Below are 17465 nucleotides of genomic sequence, written 5' to 3' on the forward strand. Positions count from 1 at the left end.
GACGTATCTTTCATCCGTGTCATGAAGTTGTGTCAAGAAGTGTGTTCGAAGTTGACCAGGAAAACATATTTTAAGAAAACTATTACTAGTATTTTAATTACTGAAAAGAGATTGATTAAATTAAAATCCATTTATATACATGTAAATGAATCTTATCTAAAAGCTAATATTAACATGTATTATCAAAAGCAAATATAAAATTGATTTAATGATAAAAAACAATCATAAACTCAAATCTTTCGCTAACAAAAAAAATTAGCAATACTAAGCATTAATATTTATTAATAAAAAATATGCATTTAAATGTGTATATAATGCAAGACAAAGAGCAATGAAGGTGTCCCACACTTGGATTACGTTTGTCTCTGAACAAATATTCAAACTTATAAGATACATGAACCATGTAGGGGCTTATCCAAATTAAAAAACATGAACCCTGTATGTATCAAAAGGAAATAGAAAATACTTGTGTTTAACAGTTTATTTGAAACTCGTAGTTGCGAAGCTCAACCTAAATTCCGCAGGCGGCATTTATTATGAATGAGAGAATGAGATAATGCTAATTATTGAAACGTTTTCCTTCTACGCAGCGGAGGTAAAGTTGAAGTTAGCACACGTAGTTCGGCTTCCATAGAGCAAAGAGCTGAATCCCAATCTTGAAGTAGCCAAATCGAACTGCAAAAGATTATCCTCCAGCTGATATCCTCCAATCACTATCGAAGTCCTCGGATTCTCACCTCCATTCACAAACCCAAGGCATAGCACCTTATCATCGCTCACACTAACCATCGAGTTCGCTCCAAAAATCCTCCAAACCGTCTTCTGGTTCTGCAGCACAAGCTCAATAGTTGGCACCGCCGCCCCCAACCGCGTGGCGAGCACGTTCTCCCTACTGAAGCACACCTCAAACGGCGCCACAGAAGCCACCCTCGTTATGTTCCTAGCAGAAGAAGCTTTCACGAAAGCCTCCGTCACCGCTTTGAAGATAGAATCCTCCAAAACAGTGTAAGGGTTAACGGAACTAATCTTGGTTCCACCAACGCCTTTGCTGTTTATGGACAACAAAGTGGTGTTTAACGGCACTGTCTTTTCGTCGATTTTAATCGATTTCACGCCGATGAAATACTCGGCGGAAGGCTCTCCCTGGGAGAAAGCAGAGGCGGTGCTAACGGGGTTAATTAATAACGGCGTGAAGGTGAGTAGCTGAGAAGCGTCGACGTTGGGGAGAAGAACGTAGGGTCCGTCACCGAAGAAAGCGACGCCGTTTGAAGATGAGAGGCAGACGGCGAATTTTCTACGGAAGCTGAAAGCGGAAGCGAGCTGCGAGGGGAGAGCAATTCTAGTTCTGCCGAGACCGGCCATGCCGCTGACACCGGTGGCGAGGCCTTGGAGTAAGAAGGTTGGAGCGCAGGAGAATAAGAAGCGCGAAACGGTGGCGTTTTGTATAGGGTTGAAACCGTTGGTGGATTGGAGGGAGACGACGTCTTGCGCGAGCTCGCCGCTGGTGGCGGTGCCGGTGACGGTGTTGTCTGGCGTGACGCCGCACGTGTTGTTGTTGCAGCCGGGTTTTGGGGCGGAGAAGCAGTTTCCGCAGCTGTCGGATCTGGCGAGGGAGCACTGGGCGGAGCCACACCGTGCGGGGCGGTAAGTGGAGGAGACGTAGTTGTTGTCGCAATCGACCCACAGGAATTGGCCACCGATGTCAAGTACTAGGTTTTCTGGGACGAGTGGTGTTCTTTGTTTGATTTGAGTAATATATTGGAGGGTGGAAGCGTCTTTTTTAACTGGGACAACGAGGGCTCTGGGTCTGAAGGATTGTTGAGCCAAAGAGGGTGCAATTAGGGAAAAAAGGAAGAGAGTGAAGAGACGTTGAAGGTTGGAATTATCCATGGTTGTGACTTATGACAAGTATTGTATGAATGAACTTGGAGGGACCTCTCTTTTATATACGGATTGGAGTTGCCATCTTTGAACCCTTCGTGCAGGTGTAGTATATATGTTGAGGACAACTCACATGTTAACGTGTAGTCAAACCATCTAACTTTTGTCAAAACCATGGATGCTGCTTACTTTTAATAATAATGGTTGTGTAAAAAAAATTAAATAATTATTATTTTAGTTTTTTAATGTAATATTAATTAATTATTTTTTATAATATTAATGATATGAATTAAAAAAATCTAAAAATAAATTAATGATATTCATAAAGTTAATTTTGTAAAATTATTTTTGTTTTTAATTTATTTATTAGTTTTTCTTGATTTGTATAAAAGAATAACAATGATAATAGAATGGATGGAACATATTATTTGGATGAATACTTAGGGGGTGTTTGGTGTGTTCTTTTTCTGTTTTCATTTTCAATAAAAACAAAAAATACATTTGAAAATGTGTGTATTTTAAATTTTGAAAATATTTTCAGTTAAAATATTCTCAAGAAAAGACTGAAAACTGAAAATAAGGATTTGTCGTTTTCAATGTTCTTTCTAAAAGAAAAACGTGGTGACATGAGTTGTAATTACTACCAACTTTGTTACCAGCTTCGTCTTCGATACTCTCGACCTACCCTTCTCCTATCTTCTTTTCCTTCAACATTTGTCTAACGAAACCATCACCAGTCCAAAACGCACCACCACCTACTTCCAAACTCCATCATCAATGCCTCAAACGGCCACCACCCACACCTCCAAACACCAAACCATAATTCAAACCAATTGCACTACCCTATCCCCCACAATCATCAACCCAAATGTCGGCGACCCAACCTCCACTATCAAAACGTCATGCACCGTCACCTATCACACCAAAATCCTATTGCAACCTAAATTAGTCTAGTTAGTAGTTATGCTGGGGCTTCAATGATTTTGTTCCCTTCTGGGTAGGTTTTGTGGTGTCCTCAACTGCTTGTTAGTGGTGAGGTGTAATGTCGGCAAACAGGGTTGGTTCGACGACACAGTGGAGGGTGGTGATGGTACAGTCTTGTGTGCTAGGGTTAAAAAGATTTTTGTTGTTGATAAGGTGTTTGTTGAAATGCCTAAACCAATTTTTCAGAACATATATTCTTATTGAATAGATGAAATGCCTAAACCAATTTTCAAGAAGTCAAATAAAATATGTTTTTAGAATTTTAATATTTTAAAAATGAAAACAGTTTTCAAAAAATGGAAACGGAAAATGAAAACAGAAAATAAAAATGTAAACCAAACACACCCTTATATTTTATCACCCTTAAATATTAAAGGATCTTGTTAACCAGTACCTTACAATATTTGTTGAGAAACTAAAATAAAAAATATTTAACATGAAAATCGTAAGAAAAAGTAAAAATAATCATCCGCGACATAATATTTAGTCTTTCAATAAAATATTAAATACTCCATCATCAATATCTTATCATATTAATGTTTTTTTTTTCTATCTCCGTTAATTGGTTAGGATGTTTAAAAACTATTTTCCTATTTAGACATGATGAGATTAACTTCTTAACAATTCTATATCTTCCTACCAGTTTTTTTTTTATTACTTTTTATGATAAGTATGGGATGAAAAGTAAAAATGTTTAATATGTAAGAAATATAAATATCTATCATAAAAGATAATAGAAGAATTTGTAAGAAAATGGAGTAAAACATTATTATTTTTCTTGAAGATAAAGTTGTTCAGATAAAATGTAATGTGTAAGAATTTGTTTTTTTTTTTTTTGTTGTTAATGAAGGAGTGGCTCAAACCCCTACGCACGGCATCTTCAAGCGAAAGTTGTTACCACAATAAATGTTTGCATTCTTTAAGTGTATCATTAACCTCCTAACTTGTTTTTCAACATTTGCCATTACATCCTTAATTTTTCTCATTTGCTTATGATTAGATATAAGTAGTTAATCTCCTCAAGTTAAAATTGAATTATTTAGGTATTATCTAAATTTGATTATTGATCGAAATAATTTTTTATTAGACTTTACTTACTTTCTAATCTAATTTTGAATTAATTGATATCATTTTCTTTTCATGAATTGGAGGATTAAGATAAAAAAATTTAATGAATAATATTATCTTGATTGAAATTTTTTTACAAAAAAAGGAATGAAAGAAACAACATGAATGATGTGTTGAAAAAATAGTACAAATATTATACATTTTTGCTGAGAGCTTTATTAAAATTTAACTTTTAATATTAAAAGAAACGGACGGAAAAATCCTAATAACGAAACGTTTTTATATCGTGTTATTATATGAATTTTATATTTATATTTTTAATTAAGTACAGATCTAAAGAGAGGTAGTTATGGATTTAGACCACTCCCTCTTTATTCTTTTTAAAATATTTATGTGCCTAGACTCTTTTTTTATATATATAAAAGAGATAAAATTATGATTTATTCACATAATTATAAATATTAAATTGGTTTATTTTTAATCTCTCTTAATATTTTTATTCCTTACCTATCTCTAATGCTTGCAATAAAATTGGAATTAATCCATACGCACAATCCACCCAGTTGCATAAAACTCAATTAGCCAGCTGTTTATAGGTCGCAGTTTTAACATCGTATCTAACTAGACTGGATTTGTCTAGAAATGAAATACGCGTACCTTTCAGTTTGATTTGTTGACTTCGAGACGTATCTTATAGTTTCAAATCTCAATCTTATCTTTTTGTCAATAATTGAATCTATATCCGTATAGCATACTACGTACACGTCAATTAACTATTGTTCAATAATATATCAAAGGTCGCAACTGCAAGATTTTTTTTTTGGTTTGAATTTTCAATATTGTTTACAATCATAAGTCATGTCTGAAAGGTTACGTCCAGGGTGATAATCTTTGTTGTAGTTTTCCGTAATTGCATTTTTTTTATAAGGATTGAAATATAAATAATCTTGTAAATCTTACCTTGATACATATATATTTTTTTATCCATAAAAATTAAAAATATTTATCAAAAGATTTACAATTACTCATATTTCATGTTTAAACATCTAAGTTAATCTTCCTCAATATTCTTTAATTTGATTTTTGATACACAAATTTAATAGCCTCAGGCACAATTAGTTCAATTAATTATAGTTTCTTATAAATTGCAGTAGTGTTATATGGTATGAATCTTTATTACACGAAAGAATACAAAATCTACATGTTTTTTTTTTGGGTACATCCACATGTTTATATATCATTGGAAAAATGTTAAATTAAAAAAAATCAAGGAGTTGGACCGAAATCATGGTATATATATATATATATATATATATATATATATATATATATATATATATATATACATTCTAAAAAATTAAGACCCCTTCTTTCTTTCATTTTATTATGACCATACAATAAAGTTTTGCAATATTGATCCCCCTAAACTCTTCTAATTAATGTGCTTAAACCTGACTATGACAAAATTACGTCATTGGGGATAAGATGCTATACCAAAAAAAAAAAAAAAAACCGCAGTACATATTAATATCGAGCTGGCAGTGGTGATCATCTGTGCTCAATGATGGATCGATGCTGAAGAGCACTGCATGCAGTTGAGAGGAATCAACCTTTTAAGTTCAATTTGGAGCCAACCGATGGTGATTGGTGGGTGTTGTTGATCATAATTGAAAGAGAGAGCGAGATCATTTACAAATGCCTTTGTCTAACAGATTCTTTGGGATGCTTAGTTTTTTTAGTACAAATTTTCGTTGTCATAAACTATACTCATACTTCATTCTTTTGGTGGTTTGAAGTATGAGTATAGTAAATCCATGCCAATGCATGGGAAGAATCTCACATTAACCACGTGCACGTAATTTCGTTTTTATTAGATGCATGGCTTCGTGCCTATCCTCAAAACTGCATAATGAACTGCACTCCAAACATAGGCTCGGTGGTTTCAATATCTCCGCTCTGCTTTGCCCTACCTCTCCTTTCCTTCTTCTTCTAAGGCCTCAGGGGTGGCGTCCTTCGGCTCCACTGGGCCCTACAATGCCATTTCCAAACTTGACCTCTCTAAATCGCTTATCTACACTCACCTCCTCATCAATACCGTTGGCCTTGGGGAAACTGAAAATGTATATATATAGAGAGAAAGAGAGAGAGAGAGAGAGAGTACTCCTTTCAAAGGAGAAAAGTATTCATAGGCATCCCATGTGTCATTATACATCTAATGAATGAAAGATAAAAAAAAATATATATATATATATAAATATTATAGATATTATAACGTGACATGATGAAAAAGATAAAAAGGAATTATGAGTATTTGTTATATATTTAAAAAGTGCCAGTATTTATGTATTATTACACAGTATCAAATATGATAAATAATATGATAATAAGAAGAAAAAAAAGATTAAAAAAAATGAAATAAATAAAAAAGACTATAAAAGAGAAAGTGAAAATATATTAATATTCATTCCTCAACTTGTTCATTTATTTGGCATGGCCATACAGTGATATACTATGTCAGGAACCGCATGCTATATAAACACAAAACCTCAGCATGGTAAACTATGTAAAATAGTAACTTGCGTCTGAAGGAAACCATCTACTTATTATGACCTCGCATTATGATGCGTTTTGACGAACTACTGACATTAATGGTCTTTGCTGTTGGTAACTGGTAATTACATTCACTAGGAGAAGAAGGAACACTGGGAGGATCAATTGGGTCAGGGAATTCCTGTGGCTCCGGTGGTGGTGGTGGTGGTGGTGGTGGGATTTCCTTTTGGGAAGCTTCATCATCATCATCATCCTTTTTTTCGTGGTTGAATTTGATTCTCAGATTTTGCACAAGTTCCAGTTGTTTCATTTTATTGGTTTTAATCAATTCTTGTAGGTTTATGGTTCCTTCTACTCGATGACCTTTGAATATGTTCTGACCATATGACACGTCAGTGTTATTATTATTATTTTCTTCCTGGTTTGCATTTGATGCTCGTGTCTTGTCTTTATTATGCGAATTTTCTTTCACGGTTTGTCCAATAATCGCAGCAAACAGATCAGGACTAATTGTACTCGTCACAGTCACTTTTACTCCTTCACCTTCAACCTTGACGGAGGTAACACCTACAACAAAATTGCACTACTTAAATACTTATTAGCTTGTGTGCAAAGTTCCTATATGTAAATTAAAATTAGCTTGATAGTAATATTTTCGTATATTTAGAAAATAGTAAAGAAGTAAAGAAATATCACCGTACTTCCAATCATTGTTGAGAACACACTCTTCACCATCTTCTTACATTGGGAGCAATTTGGTTTCATTTTGAAAGTCTGCAACGGGGAATAGTTAATTCGAGGATAACAGAAACAAAACGTTTGGTGAACACAAAATTAATTGGGAAAATAAAATATTGCCCTTTTAATTTGGAGGTGTATATTTAAAACAAATGTATATGAAAAAATAAAAAAGAAATAAGAAAAAGATGGGTACATGTAGTATGATATACGATCTAAACTTTATTTATGTTCAAGTCATAAAACAAATTAGAAGTTCATAAATGGTGAAAGAATGTACCAGTGGAAAAGTAATATTGGATTTCTCCATTGGAGTATATGTTGCAGGAATGTTTAGGATGTAAGTACACAAATAACTGCCCTGTATGTAGAGATGAATAATCTTCCAATTTATATATGTTTTTTTTTTTTGAAGAGTCCTATTTATATACGTTGCGTAATATATGTAACCAAACAAATATTCAGGTCATAAATTCTTGATTTTACGTTATTATTACATATAACAGAGCATGCTTTCTTTTAAATTAATAGACTGTTTACTCTGATTTTGTTAATAAAAAATAAAGATAATTTAAAATCAAATATTATGGATATTGTTCATCGATCATTTTCATAATATTTTAAATTATTTTGACAACATTTTTTAGTAGGATTTTACTAATATTAATGTGTCCTGTCCCAGCTCCAATATTTAGAGGGCTTGGTGGCTTTACTTTTTTTTAAGTGAGTAAAAAGAAAAACAAGAATCGTTATTATGGGAGTGTTGCTATTAAGTAAATTGCTTTTGGCCCCATGAAGTAAAAATACCCTTCTATCTTCCATTTTAAATTTCTCACTCCTCCCCCCTGGTTCATCTTTCCTCTTCTCTCCTCACTCCCTCTTCTTGATGGGAAAACAGACCAACATAATAATAACAAACAAGTTAAGAAAAATCACATAAAAGAGATACAATTTGTTTAATGTTGAAAACTCTTAAAAAATCTCTCAATGTAAGAGTCGAAATCATAAAAATAACTCCATTATAATCAATGAAGATAAAAGACCGTCTCGAAAATGTATACAAATAGCCAAATTAAAACGATCATGTTATAACACAAAGATGAAACCCCAAAATATAGAGTAGAAAATGCGAAATATGTATTTTTCTCTCCAATATCTTTTTGACAATCAAACCTGACAATTTGAAAATATCACGTGTATAGAACCTACTCTCCAAAAATTAGTCTGATCTAACATTGAATAAATTCGAAGTTGTAATATGAAAAATACTCTTTAATAGATGTGCAAAAATTAGATTTTCACTTTCCTTTCTCCCTAATATTGTCTCTCTTCTTAATCTTACCTGTCTCCACTTAAATAAGTAAGACAAAATTATTCTTCTTATTTAAACCTTTATGGGAAGAAAGTCTAAGAAAATCCAACAGTCCACTCTTCCCCCAAAGCTTCTCCTCCCAACATCTTCTCTCTTCCTCTTATTCCCTTCCCCTACTCCTCTCTTTCCCAACCTTCCTCCTTCACTTTCCAATTGCACCCAACCCTTCTCCCTCTCCTTCCCCGACTCCTCTGAGGTATATATATTTTTCCGCAAATTCGTATTCACGAAATCGTGGCTCTAAAAGAAAAAGTTATTAGACCAACAAAAAAAAACAACTTTATCTTTATCAAAGCAGACTCAGATTAGTGTTATGATAGAATTTCATAATTAAATCCTTAAAAGCATACTGGGAAAGAATAGTGGTGGTTCCTCTCTTCCTCTTCCTCTAAGAAACACACTGCCGCAGGGTTCCCTTTGAATGGTAACTCAGGGAATGCGTCCACCTGCTTATCAAATATCAACTCAAACATTTGATTTGACCACACAACCTAGTTCACAATAACGCAGTAATAACAAACAAACAAACACACTTCACGCACCAACATACCACAAAGTTTTTGATAGCCATATAGAAGACACGCAGCAACAAAATATATTAGGAAGAAGAGAAAAAAATGAAACTGAAACTGTTAAAATAAAACTGGTCAACGCTCTAGCAGCAACCGCAAAAATATTATATTAATATTGGAGAAAAAAAAATAATCTTGGGTATGTAGGAACCTTCTGCATTGGGACCCAAATCAAACATTAAAAATTGCTCCAACACTCGAGTGGATATTCTATTTCTATAGTTAGAAAAACCAACTGCAACAGTGCAGTTCGGGTCGTGTGTCTCCATATTTTTAGATGATGTTTTTTTGTTTTATAAAACAAACTTTTTGAATGGCTATAATAATTTGACAAACCAACAAACACTACCTTAGTGGCTCTTTGCACGTATATATTCCTATCAGGCATAAACTAGCCGTAAAATACATCAACTCTTCAGTCCAAAGTTTTGAGCCCAAAATCTCATTTATATTACTATGATTTAGTCTTCTTTCCTATTTTTTGAGCCCAAAATTTTGGCAATTCAAAGATTCAACTAAAATTTTCAAACATCTATGCTATTTGGATAGATCATTCAAGAGAGATAATTGAATAAAAATTATCTTCTAATACAAATAGAACAATTCTCATTGCTATTTCACACAATTTTCCTCCTGTATATCATTATTGTTTTCCAAACATGGAGACAAGAATCCAACAACTTTATTTGTTTATAGTAGCTTTGAGCTCCTTCCCCAACTAAGTAGAGGGTCCATAATGAAACCCCAACGAAAATATGCCTAAAATATTCAAACCAGGGGTACAAGTCCAGCATCCAATGATTCAAGACCCAAAAAATAAAGAAAAAACAAAAAGACAGAGACAAAATAGTGTTTACACGTCACTTTGTTTATATGCTATAGTATCAACCAAGACAGTTCACAACTTCATATTCTTCAGTGCTAGGAACAGGACTAAACCAGAACACACCCTTCCATCATTATAACTGCCTTCCCACGCAAAAGCACTCTTTTGTTTTGCTCATCAAGATGAATATTGAGAATTCCCCCTCTGGGTGATGCCTGCACAAATGTAATTTACATGTTAGTTCAACAATAACAAAAATAATCCCAACGAGGGGAAGGAAAGTACCTGATAAGCATTGAAATCACACTTCCCCAGCTTCTTGCTCCAGTAGGATGCCAAGGCACAATGTGCACTCCCACACACATGATCCTGAAAGCAAATACGATTTATTTAAGATTATGTCATTTCTATTTAACATTGCAAAAGTAGGTAGTAGTAATAGCATATTTGGCCTTGATTTATAAGTTAGTATATTTTTATAATTTAAAATGGTGAAGTACTTGTTTAAAAACTTGCCCTCGGATCTGCTAGCAGAGCAGTAGATTGTAGGGGTAAAACAACATGAAAAAGAACTGGCAGTTATTTATTGAGATCAAAGTCAAAATCTGAATTTTACCTTGGAGGTCTTCTTATATATTGTTTAATTAAGGAGACATGATCAATGATATTGTAGGAACATTGCAATCATAATAATCAACCACTTACCTCATTGACTCCATCTTTCGGGCAGAAGAATCGACTATAGAAGTCAAATCCGGACCCTGGAGGAGCAATCCCCGAAACAATGATCCCCCTTCCAGGACATTTACTTATTGCATCAAATTGTGGCTGTACTTCTGTCACATTTTCTCCAGATGTGACAACAACCTAGGGGAAATGATAAAGCTTCATAAGGTTCTATGTGCACAAATTGTTCATAACACATACTTGTTACTATTTTGCCGGTAAAATTAGCATGAAACACATACTGTTCTGTTTTTTTTTTGTTTTTTTTTTATTAAGGATCAAACAGCTTAACAGATACTGGAAGACATTAATAGTTGAAAAATGTCTTCACCAGACAGCGGTATCGTAAGCATATGTTGTTTGCCGGGAAGTAATTAAGCTTAAGCTGTAACTGATGTGTACTATAAAATAATAAAAATGGAAGAGAACAGATATTGGAATTACAAGTATGTCATCTCCAATTAGTGTCCTCTTTATATCAACAATGGAAGCACCATTCAATGCCCCGGAAATTTGTGAAGACTCATCACAGTTGAATTCTATGATAGGGTGAGCAGGAAGATCTAACTCAATATAAAATCCATCCCGAGCCACCCCATTTTGCAAGTTTGAGCCACTGGTACAGTTATTGATCGGTGGGATCTTTTTGGTAGTTAGTACCCCAGATGCAGTAAAAAACTCAATAATATTGAAATTCACCAAACCATACGAAAATAGTGTGTGTGCAGCCGCTAACGTGGCATGGCCACAAAGTTTAACCTGCATAATGGTCAAGATAATGTTAGTAATTTAATCAATGCATTTAATAACATGCACGTGGAGCTCAAAGATTGAATATCATCTAACAAGGCAAGATTGGTGAAAACTTCATTACCAGTTATGGAAATGAAAACATCATGGCAAAATCAAACGAGTGCACTGTGGTGGCAAAATTTTACTGATAAAGTTCAAATATCATTTCTTAAGTGTTGTTTGTGCTATAGTGAGAATTGAAGTTTCACCTTAAGACAGGACATACTTTAAGGAGATATTTAATAGAAAAGAAATTTTAAGTTTTCTGATAATTTTGGTTTGGGAATTATAGTTTTTCATGGTATCCATTTAAAAAAAAATAAAATTCCTGATAAATAACGGTTTTTAACGAGTTTCCGACAAAACTTTCCATCATGATAGAGTTTCTAACAACTATAAAAATATCACATCACTCTTTAATTTCTAACAAATTTGTTTAAATATTTTTTATGGTTAACTAAATAAATTTTACTTTGGTTTGAGAAAATAAGATTCCTATTAGATAATACAAACTTGATTTAGTCCGTTAATCAAATATGAGGTCCATTAAATTTGTGCTACTACTTTAAAAAAACTTCTAGAATAATATAAAAATAAGTAGAAGTAATATTTAATTAAAAAAATGTGTAGGAAGAAGTGTGTAAAACTCCCTTAAGTGTATGAAAACTTTTTTGATGTATATACAACTCTAACTTGAAGCCTATAAAAAAAAATGTTGTCTTTATAAATGGATCCAAAAAAGAAGTCAAAACAAAAACATTTCTCAAGTAATAAAAAACTAATCTTTTTTCAAATATTCTCTCCTCCTTCATTTCTCTCAAATATTTCCTATAACCTTCTCCTTTTTCCAATAGATTCATCTTGATCCCCAAGCATAAAAAAAACTTCCTCCTACCAAATTGTCCCAAAAGGATTAAATGAGTTCTCTGAGTGAAACTTCATTTCTAATTAAAGAAAAGTACTAATAACACTTGAAAAAATTGTATCAATATTTTGTCCAAAATTTACCTCATTAGTATGAGTAAACCATCTGAGGTGAAAACGTGGAATGTTAGAGGTTCCACGGAACGAGTTAAGGTTGTGATGGGACTCGGCAATGCGAGTTAAGTAACAGGTGACAGGGACATTGAACTCGGTGGCAACAGCTTGCAACCACTCTTCATCCCTCTCCTCTTCTAAGAAACACACTGCTGCAGGGTTTCCCTTAAACGCTGAATCAGTGAATGCGTCAACCTGCATATGTAACCCAGATTCAGAACACGCTTAATTCACTTTAATAATGTAATGACAAACATTGAAGTTCACCGAGAAACATACCACATAGTACTTCACAGATTTCTTAGCCATTGTTGAAATACGAACAAGCCAAGGAGTACTTGAGCCAACTCCTGAAATTGGTCAGCACACCCATAACACCACGAGTTCCACAAGGATTTATAAGAATAATGCTGATAATGTACAGGTATAATTAATAAGCCTATATTATGCACCGACACTTTTTTATACATCTATTTAACTAAATGAATCATACATGAACATATTAATAATGCAAAATATTTTCTTAGCAATATGTTTGCAACATGAAAATATAATGAAATGAAAAGGATCTTCTAAATATCCACTTACGTCAATATGTTTTGGAAAATCTTTTCCAAGAGAATACTTTTTAGTTATACCAGAAAGATCACCATTCTCTTCGCAAATCAATATTTTTAGACTACCATTGCATTTAGCCCTTGACAGTAAAATGCATTTGTCCATGACAAAATACAAAAAACGTGGTAAAAACAAACCCGAAGAATAGAGTTTGTCTTTAACTCCTCTTGAATATCACGGCAAAACAAATAGTTAAAACGAGATTTCTTCTCTCAAATTTTATTGAGTTGAGCCAGTTAGATTTGATGGTGTTAAGGTTATTTGAGTTATATAAGCCTTTTGGTCAATGCTTATTCCAACAACATTCTTACCTAATTCAACAATGATAAACCTAGTCCAATTATACAAACCAGTATATATATTGTAGAGTTTGATCTCACTCTGAGATTAAAAATTATACTACTATAGTTAAAGTTAAAAATAAAAGTTTTTAAAATTAAAGGTATTTGGTCATTCTATATTTTTTTAAGATAAAAGGTATTCACTCGTGAATTTGTTTTGATACGAATCAGAGATTCAAATAGCATCATGCATCATTCTAAAATAGTGGAAAATCTACTATACTCAATGTTATAGTTTATGGTACTCTCAAATATTTCATAACTTGTCTAATATTTTTATATTATAAATTAGAATATACGATAAAGAATAAAATTCTTACACTTTTTACTTTTTTAATTATATATTTTTGATATTATCTCTTCTCTTTTTCAAAATGTGCATTTCATACACTACTTTCATATTTACTTGGTAGCACACATAGATGAGTCTCGAAGGAAACAACCTATTGGTTTAAACTTTAAAGGTGTGGCAAATGAAAGAAGCTTACCGTGTGAGGTTCATTTCTACTTTAGGTGGTGGGTCTGAATTTAGCCTTTTCAATGCTCTCGAAAACTATACTTCCAGGGGATGTGGGTCAGTGCATGTGCGCTTTCCAGAGTATTGATTTTGGTTGGGTTGTTGTCCTTAACAAAGGCATATGCCTTTTTTTTTTTTTCAATTTCCCTGTCTTGTTACTTTTGTAATGAAGTATTGAGTTAGACATTATTTGTGCTTAATTTAAGCAATTTTATTAATGAGATTTTGCTTATTAAATAATTTTATGTCACAATTTTAATTATTGTAGTGTTTTTAATAATTAGAGGATTTGATTAAACTTTTTTAAAAATTGAGAGATATAATTGAAGACTTTTAAATAATTAATTGATGTCATGAATCTATTTATACATACGAGTACCCTTGATCACCAGTTATGATTCGAGCAAACATCACTATAACTTGCTCATTAGTGCTTTGGTTCAATTCCCATTTTTCACATAGCATGGCAACATTAGCATCAATTGGCTATTATAGATATTAGATAAGGTGGTTACTGATGACCGAACACATTTATATATACATAAAAGAAAGCAGTTGAAATAAAATTAATTTAGTTAGTTAGAAATTAATTATTAATATACATAAAAGAAAGCAGTTGAAATAAAATTAATTTAGTTAGTTAGAAATTAATTATTAGTTTAGTTTGTTACAAATTAAATTAGTCAGTTATAAGATATTTATTAGTATAGTTAGTCATAAATTAATTAGAAATTCAACTATATAAAATTTAGTGTATTCAGATAAAAATTAATTTGCTCATTTTAAATATTATTTAAAATAATATTTAATCTTTCTTTTCTCTTTTTTCCATCTTTTTACATAAATCTTAACATGGGATGAGAGCATACAAAATTTGAGTGAATAGACAATTTAGTCCCTGAGATTGTACTCATTTTGTATATTAGTCCCTAACTTAATATTAAATTTAAAATAGTCCCTATCTTTGCAAAAGTGTTGCAAAATAGTCCTTACGTTACATTTTAAAGTAACACCGTTAGTGAGGTCAATTTTAGTGCCACGTGGACTATCCAACGTGGCACTAAAGGATGACGTGGCATGACACGTGGACGTGACTCCTAAAAGATGCCACGTTATTTGATGATAACAAAATGAGTAAATAGGCAATTTAGTCTCTGACTTTGTACCCTTGTTGCATATTAGTCCCTAACTTAATGAAAAATTTAAAATAGTCCCTATCTTTTGCATAAGTGTTGCAAAATAGTCCCTAACTTAAAAGATGCCGAAAATCGTGCTTAAAGTGTTCATGCATTGCAAAGGTTGTGCCTAGCACGATTTCTGACGGCGCAAATTCCTTCTTGGATTCCTTGTCATCTTTTGATTCCTCTGGTTTTTTCTCTTCTTCTTTTTTTTCTTCTTCATTTGCTTTTTTCTCCTTCACTTTGTTTTCCTCTGGTTTTTTCTCTTCCTATTCAAAACACACACAAAAAAAATCAGAACCCGGAATGATATATTGATGATAATTGAAGAAAAAAAAAGAGGAAAAAAGAATGGTTATGTAGACCTCGCCCATTGGTGTTGACGGTTACAGAGATAAGGTTGTTGCTGTGGATTTTTGGTTCTTTTTATTTGTGCAAGTGTGTGTGGATTCTTTTTCGTATATATGCCTCAATTGGTTCAGAACCATCAAATTTGAAGAAGCCACTCATTCTATCATCATCAAATGATGTGGCACTAAAATTGACCTCACTAATAACATTACTTTAAAATTTAATGAAAGGACTATTTTGCAATACTTATGCAAAAGATAGAGACTATTTTGAATTTTTCATTAAATTAAGGACTAATATGCAATAGGGGTACAAAGTCAGGGACTAAATTGCCTATTTACTCATTTTGTTATCATCAAATGACGTGACATCTTTTAAGAGGCACGTCCACGTGTCATGTCACGTCATCCTTTAGTGCCACATTCGATAGTCCACGTGGCACTAAAATTGACCTCATTAACGACGTTACTTTAAAATTTAACGGAATGACTATTTGGCAACACTTTTGCAAAGATAGAAACTATTTTGAATTTAATATTAAGTTAGGGACTAATATGCAAAATGAGTACAATCTCAGGGACTAAATTGCCTATTCACTCTACAAAATTTTCTTTTTCTGCTCACTGCATATCCATTTCGTTTTTTCTTCCCAAATGGCCCTTTCTTGCTCCAAAGTTTTAAGCTTTTCTCTCTCGCTCGTTGTGGGTGGTGGTGATGATGTTCTAAAAAAGCTCTTTTTTTTTTCTTATTCCTTTTGGGTCTTTCTAAAGGTGTTGGTGGAAGCAGGAACTCGAGGCTGTGTGCTTCTGAATCTGCAATCAACGAGCAGATCAAGGTTCCAACTTCTTGGAGCTTCTGCACCATGTCCTCCGACAGGGACTCCATCGAGTACCACGTTGTCATCGTCGGTGCCGGTCCCGCCGGCTTATCAGCGGCGATACGGCTCAAGCAAATGTGCCGCCAAAGAAACGCCAATTTGTCCGTCAGTGTCCTCGCCGCTGCCATTGGTCTCTCTTCACCACGCCACTGCGCCGCCGTGCCACCTCGCCACTGCACCGCCACCCTTAGTCGGCCATTATGTTAGATGGTTGGGTGTGTGCTTTCCTTTTTGGTGCTTTCTTGGTCTATGGAGGTAATTGACGCAAGTGTTGGTGATGCTTATCCGCGCTATAGGGGTTGTATAACACAATGTCAGGAAACTGGATGCGTTGGGCAAAGATGCTTTCCAAACTGTAAATTTTTCTTCTGATGGAGAATTTATTGATCGCCCATGGTACATGCAACAAGAACACACACTGGATTTAGTAATGCAATCTCACGATCAACAAATGAATGTGATCCTTAATCCAGAACCTACAAGAAGGTTAGATATGTTTTGCATACAAGGTATTTGATTAAATGTTTTTGAAGATTTTGGCTAATTGTTTTTAGCCTTTTAGGCTTGTTTTGATGATTTTAGCTTCCGCCATGTGTGGTGGTTAAGCATTGTTCATTTGTTAGCTTCTGTCATAAGTGGTTAAACCTTGATTATTGTTGGTTCATAAAGTGTTTGTGAACAGTTCTCATAGAAGACAGATTTTGTGACTCTTCTATTTTGTTAATGTAAGCTTCTGTCTGTGGTGATTAAGCATTGTTTAAGCTTTTGCCATGGATGGTTAAGCATTGAATTGTTTTGCTTTTGCTCTTGATGGTTAAGCCTTGTTGTTTCTGCCAAGTGGATAAACTTCGAGGTTTAATTTCTGCTTGGTGGTTAAGCTTTGATAGTTTCATGGATTAATAATGATTTGAGCTTTTTGTCAAATGGTCTTGTTGCTGATTTTGCTTGATAGTTAAACTTTGATGCTTGCTTTGGACTCTTGGAAGAAGTTTGAGAAAGTCGAAACTTTGATTCCGACATGTTTAGCTATATTCTA

At 33.5% G+C, this 17465-nt stretch overlaps 2 protein-coding genes across 3 annotated transcripts; both read right to left on the reverse strand.

Moving 5' to 3' along the window:
- Nucleotides 1–328: 328 nt before the first annotated feature.
- On the reverse strand, nucleotides 329–1962 carry LOC100797018 (probable aspartic proteinase GIP2). The gene has a single exon (XM_003518878.5). It carries the CDS (start codon nucleotides 1888–1890, stop codon nucleotides 583–585), a length of 1308 nt encoding a protein of 435 aa, XP_003518926.1. The 5' UTR covers nucleotides 1891–1962; the 3' UTR covers nucleotides 329–582.
- Nucleotides 1963–9751: 7789 nt separating this feature from the next.
- On the reverse strand, nucleotides 9752–13394 carry LOC100797560 (uncharacterized isomerase BH0283). Of its 2 annotated transcripts, none has more exons than XM_003518879.4 (7): nucleotides 13303–13394; nucleotides 12827–12897; nucleotides 12518–12742; nucleotides 11162–11476; nucleotides 10697–10858; nucleotides 10277–10360; nucleotides 9752–10206 (listed from the first exon to the last, which is right to left on the reverse strand). In XM_003518879.4, the coding sequence occupies exons 2-7, from the start codon at nucleotides 12854–12856 to the stop codon at nucleotides 10099–10101; spliced, it is 924 nt and encodes a 307-aa protein (XP_003518927.1). In that variant the 5' UTR covers nucleotides 12857–12897; nucleotides 13303–13394; the 3' UTR covers nucleotides 9752–10098. The 2 variants fall into 2 exon arrangements, with proteins under 2 accessions (XP_003518927.1, XP_006575078.1); XM_006575015.4 differs by lacking the exon at nucleotides 13303–13394 and adding an exon at nucleotides 13136–13269.
- Between the last annotated feature and the right edge of the window lie 4071 nt (nucleotides 13395–17465).

Source organism: Glycine max, chromosome 2 (genome assembly GCF_000004515.6).
Source record: "Glycine max cultivar Williams 82 chromosome 2, Glycine_max_v4.0, whole genome shotgun sequence".
NCBI lineage: Eukaryota > Viridiplantae > Streptophyta > Magnoliopsida > Fabales > Fabaceae > Glycine > Glycine max.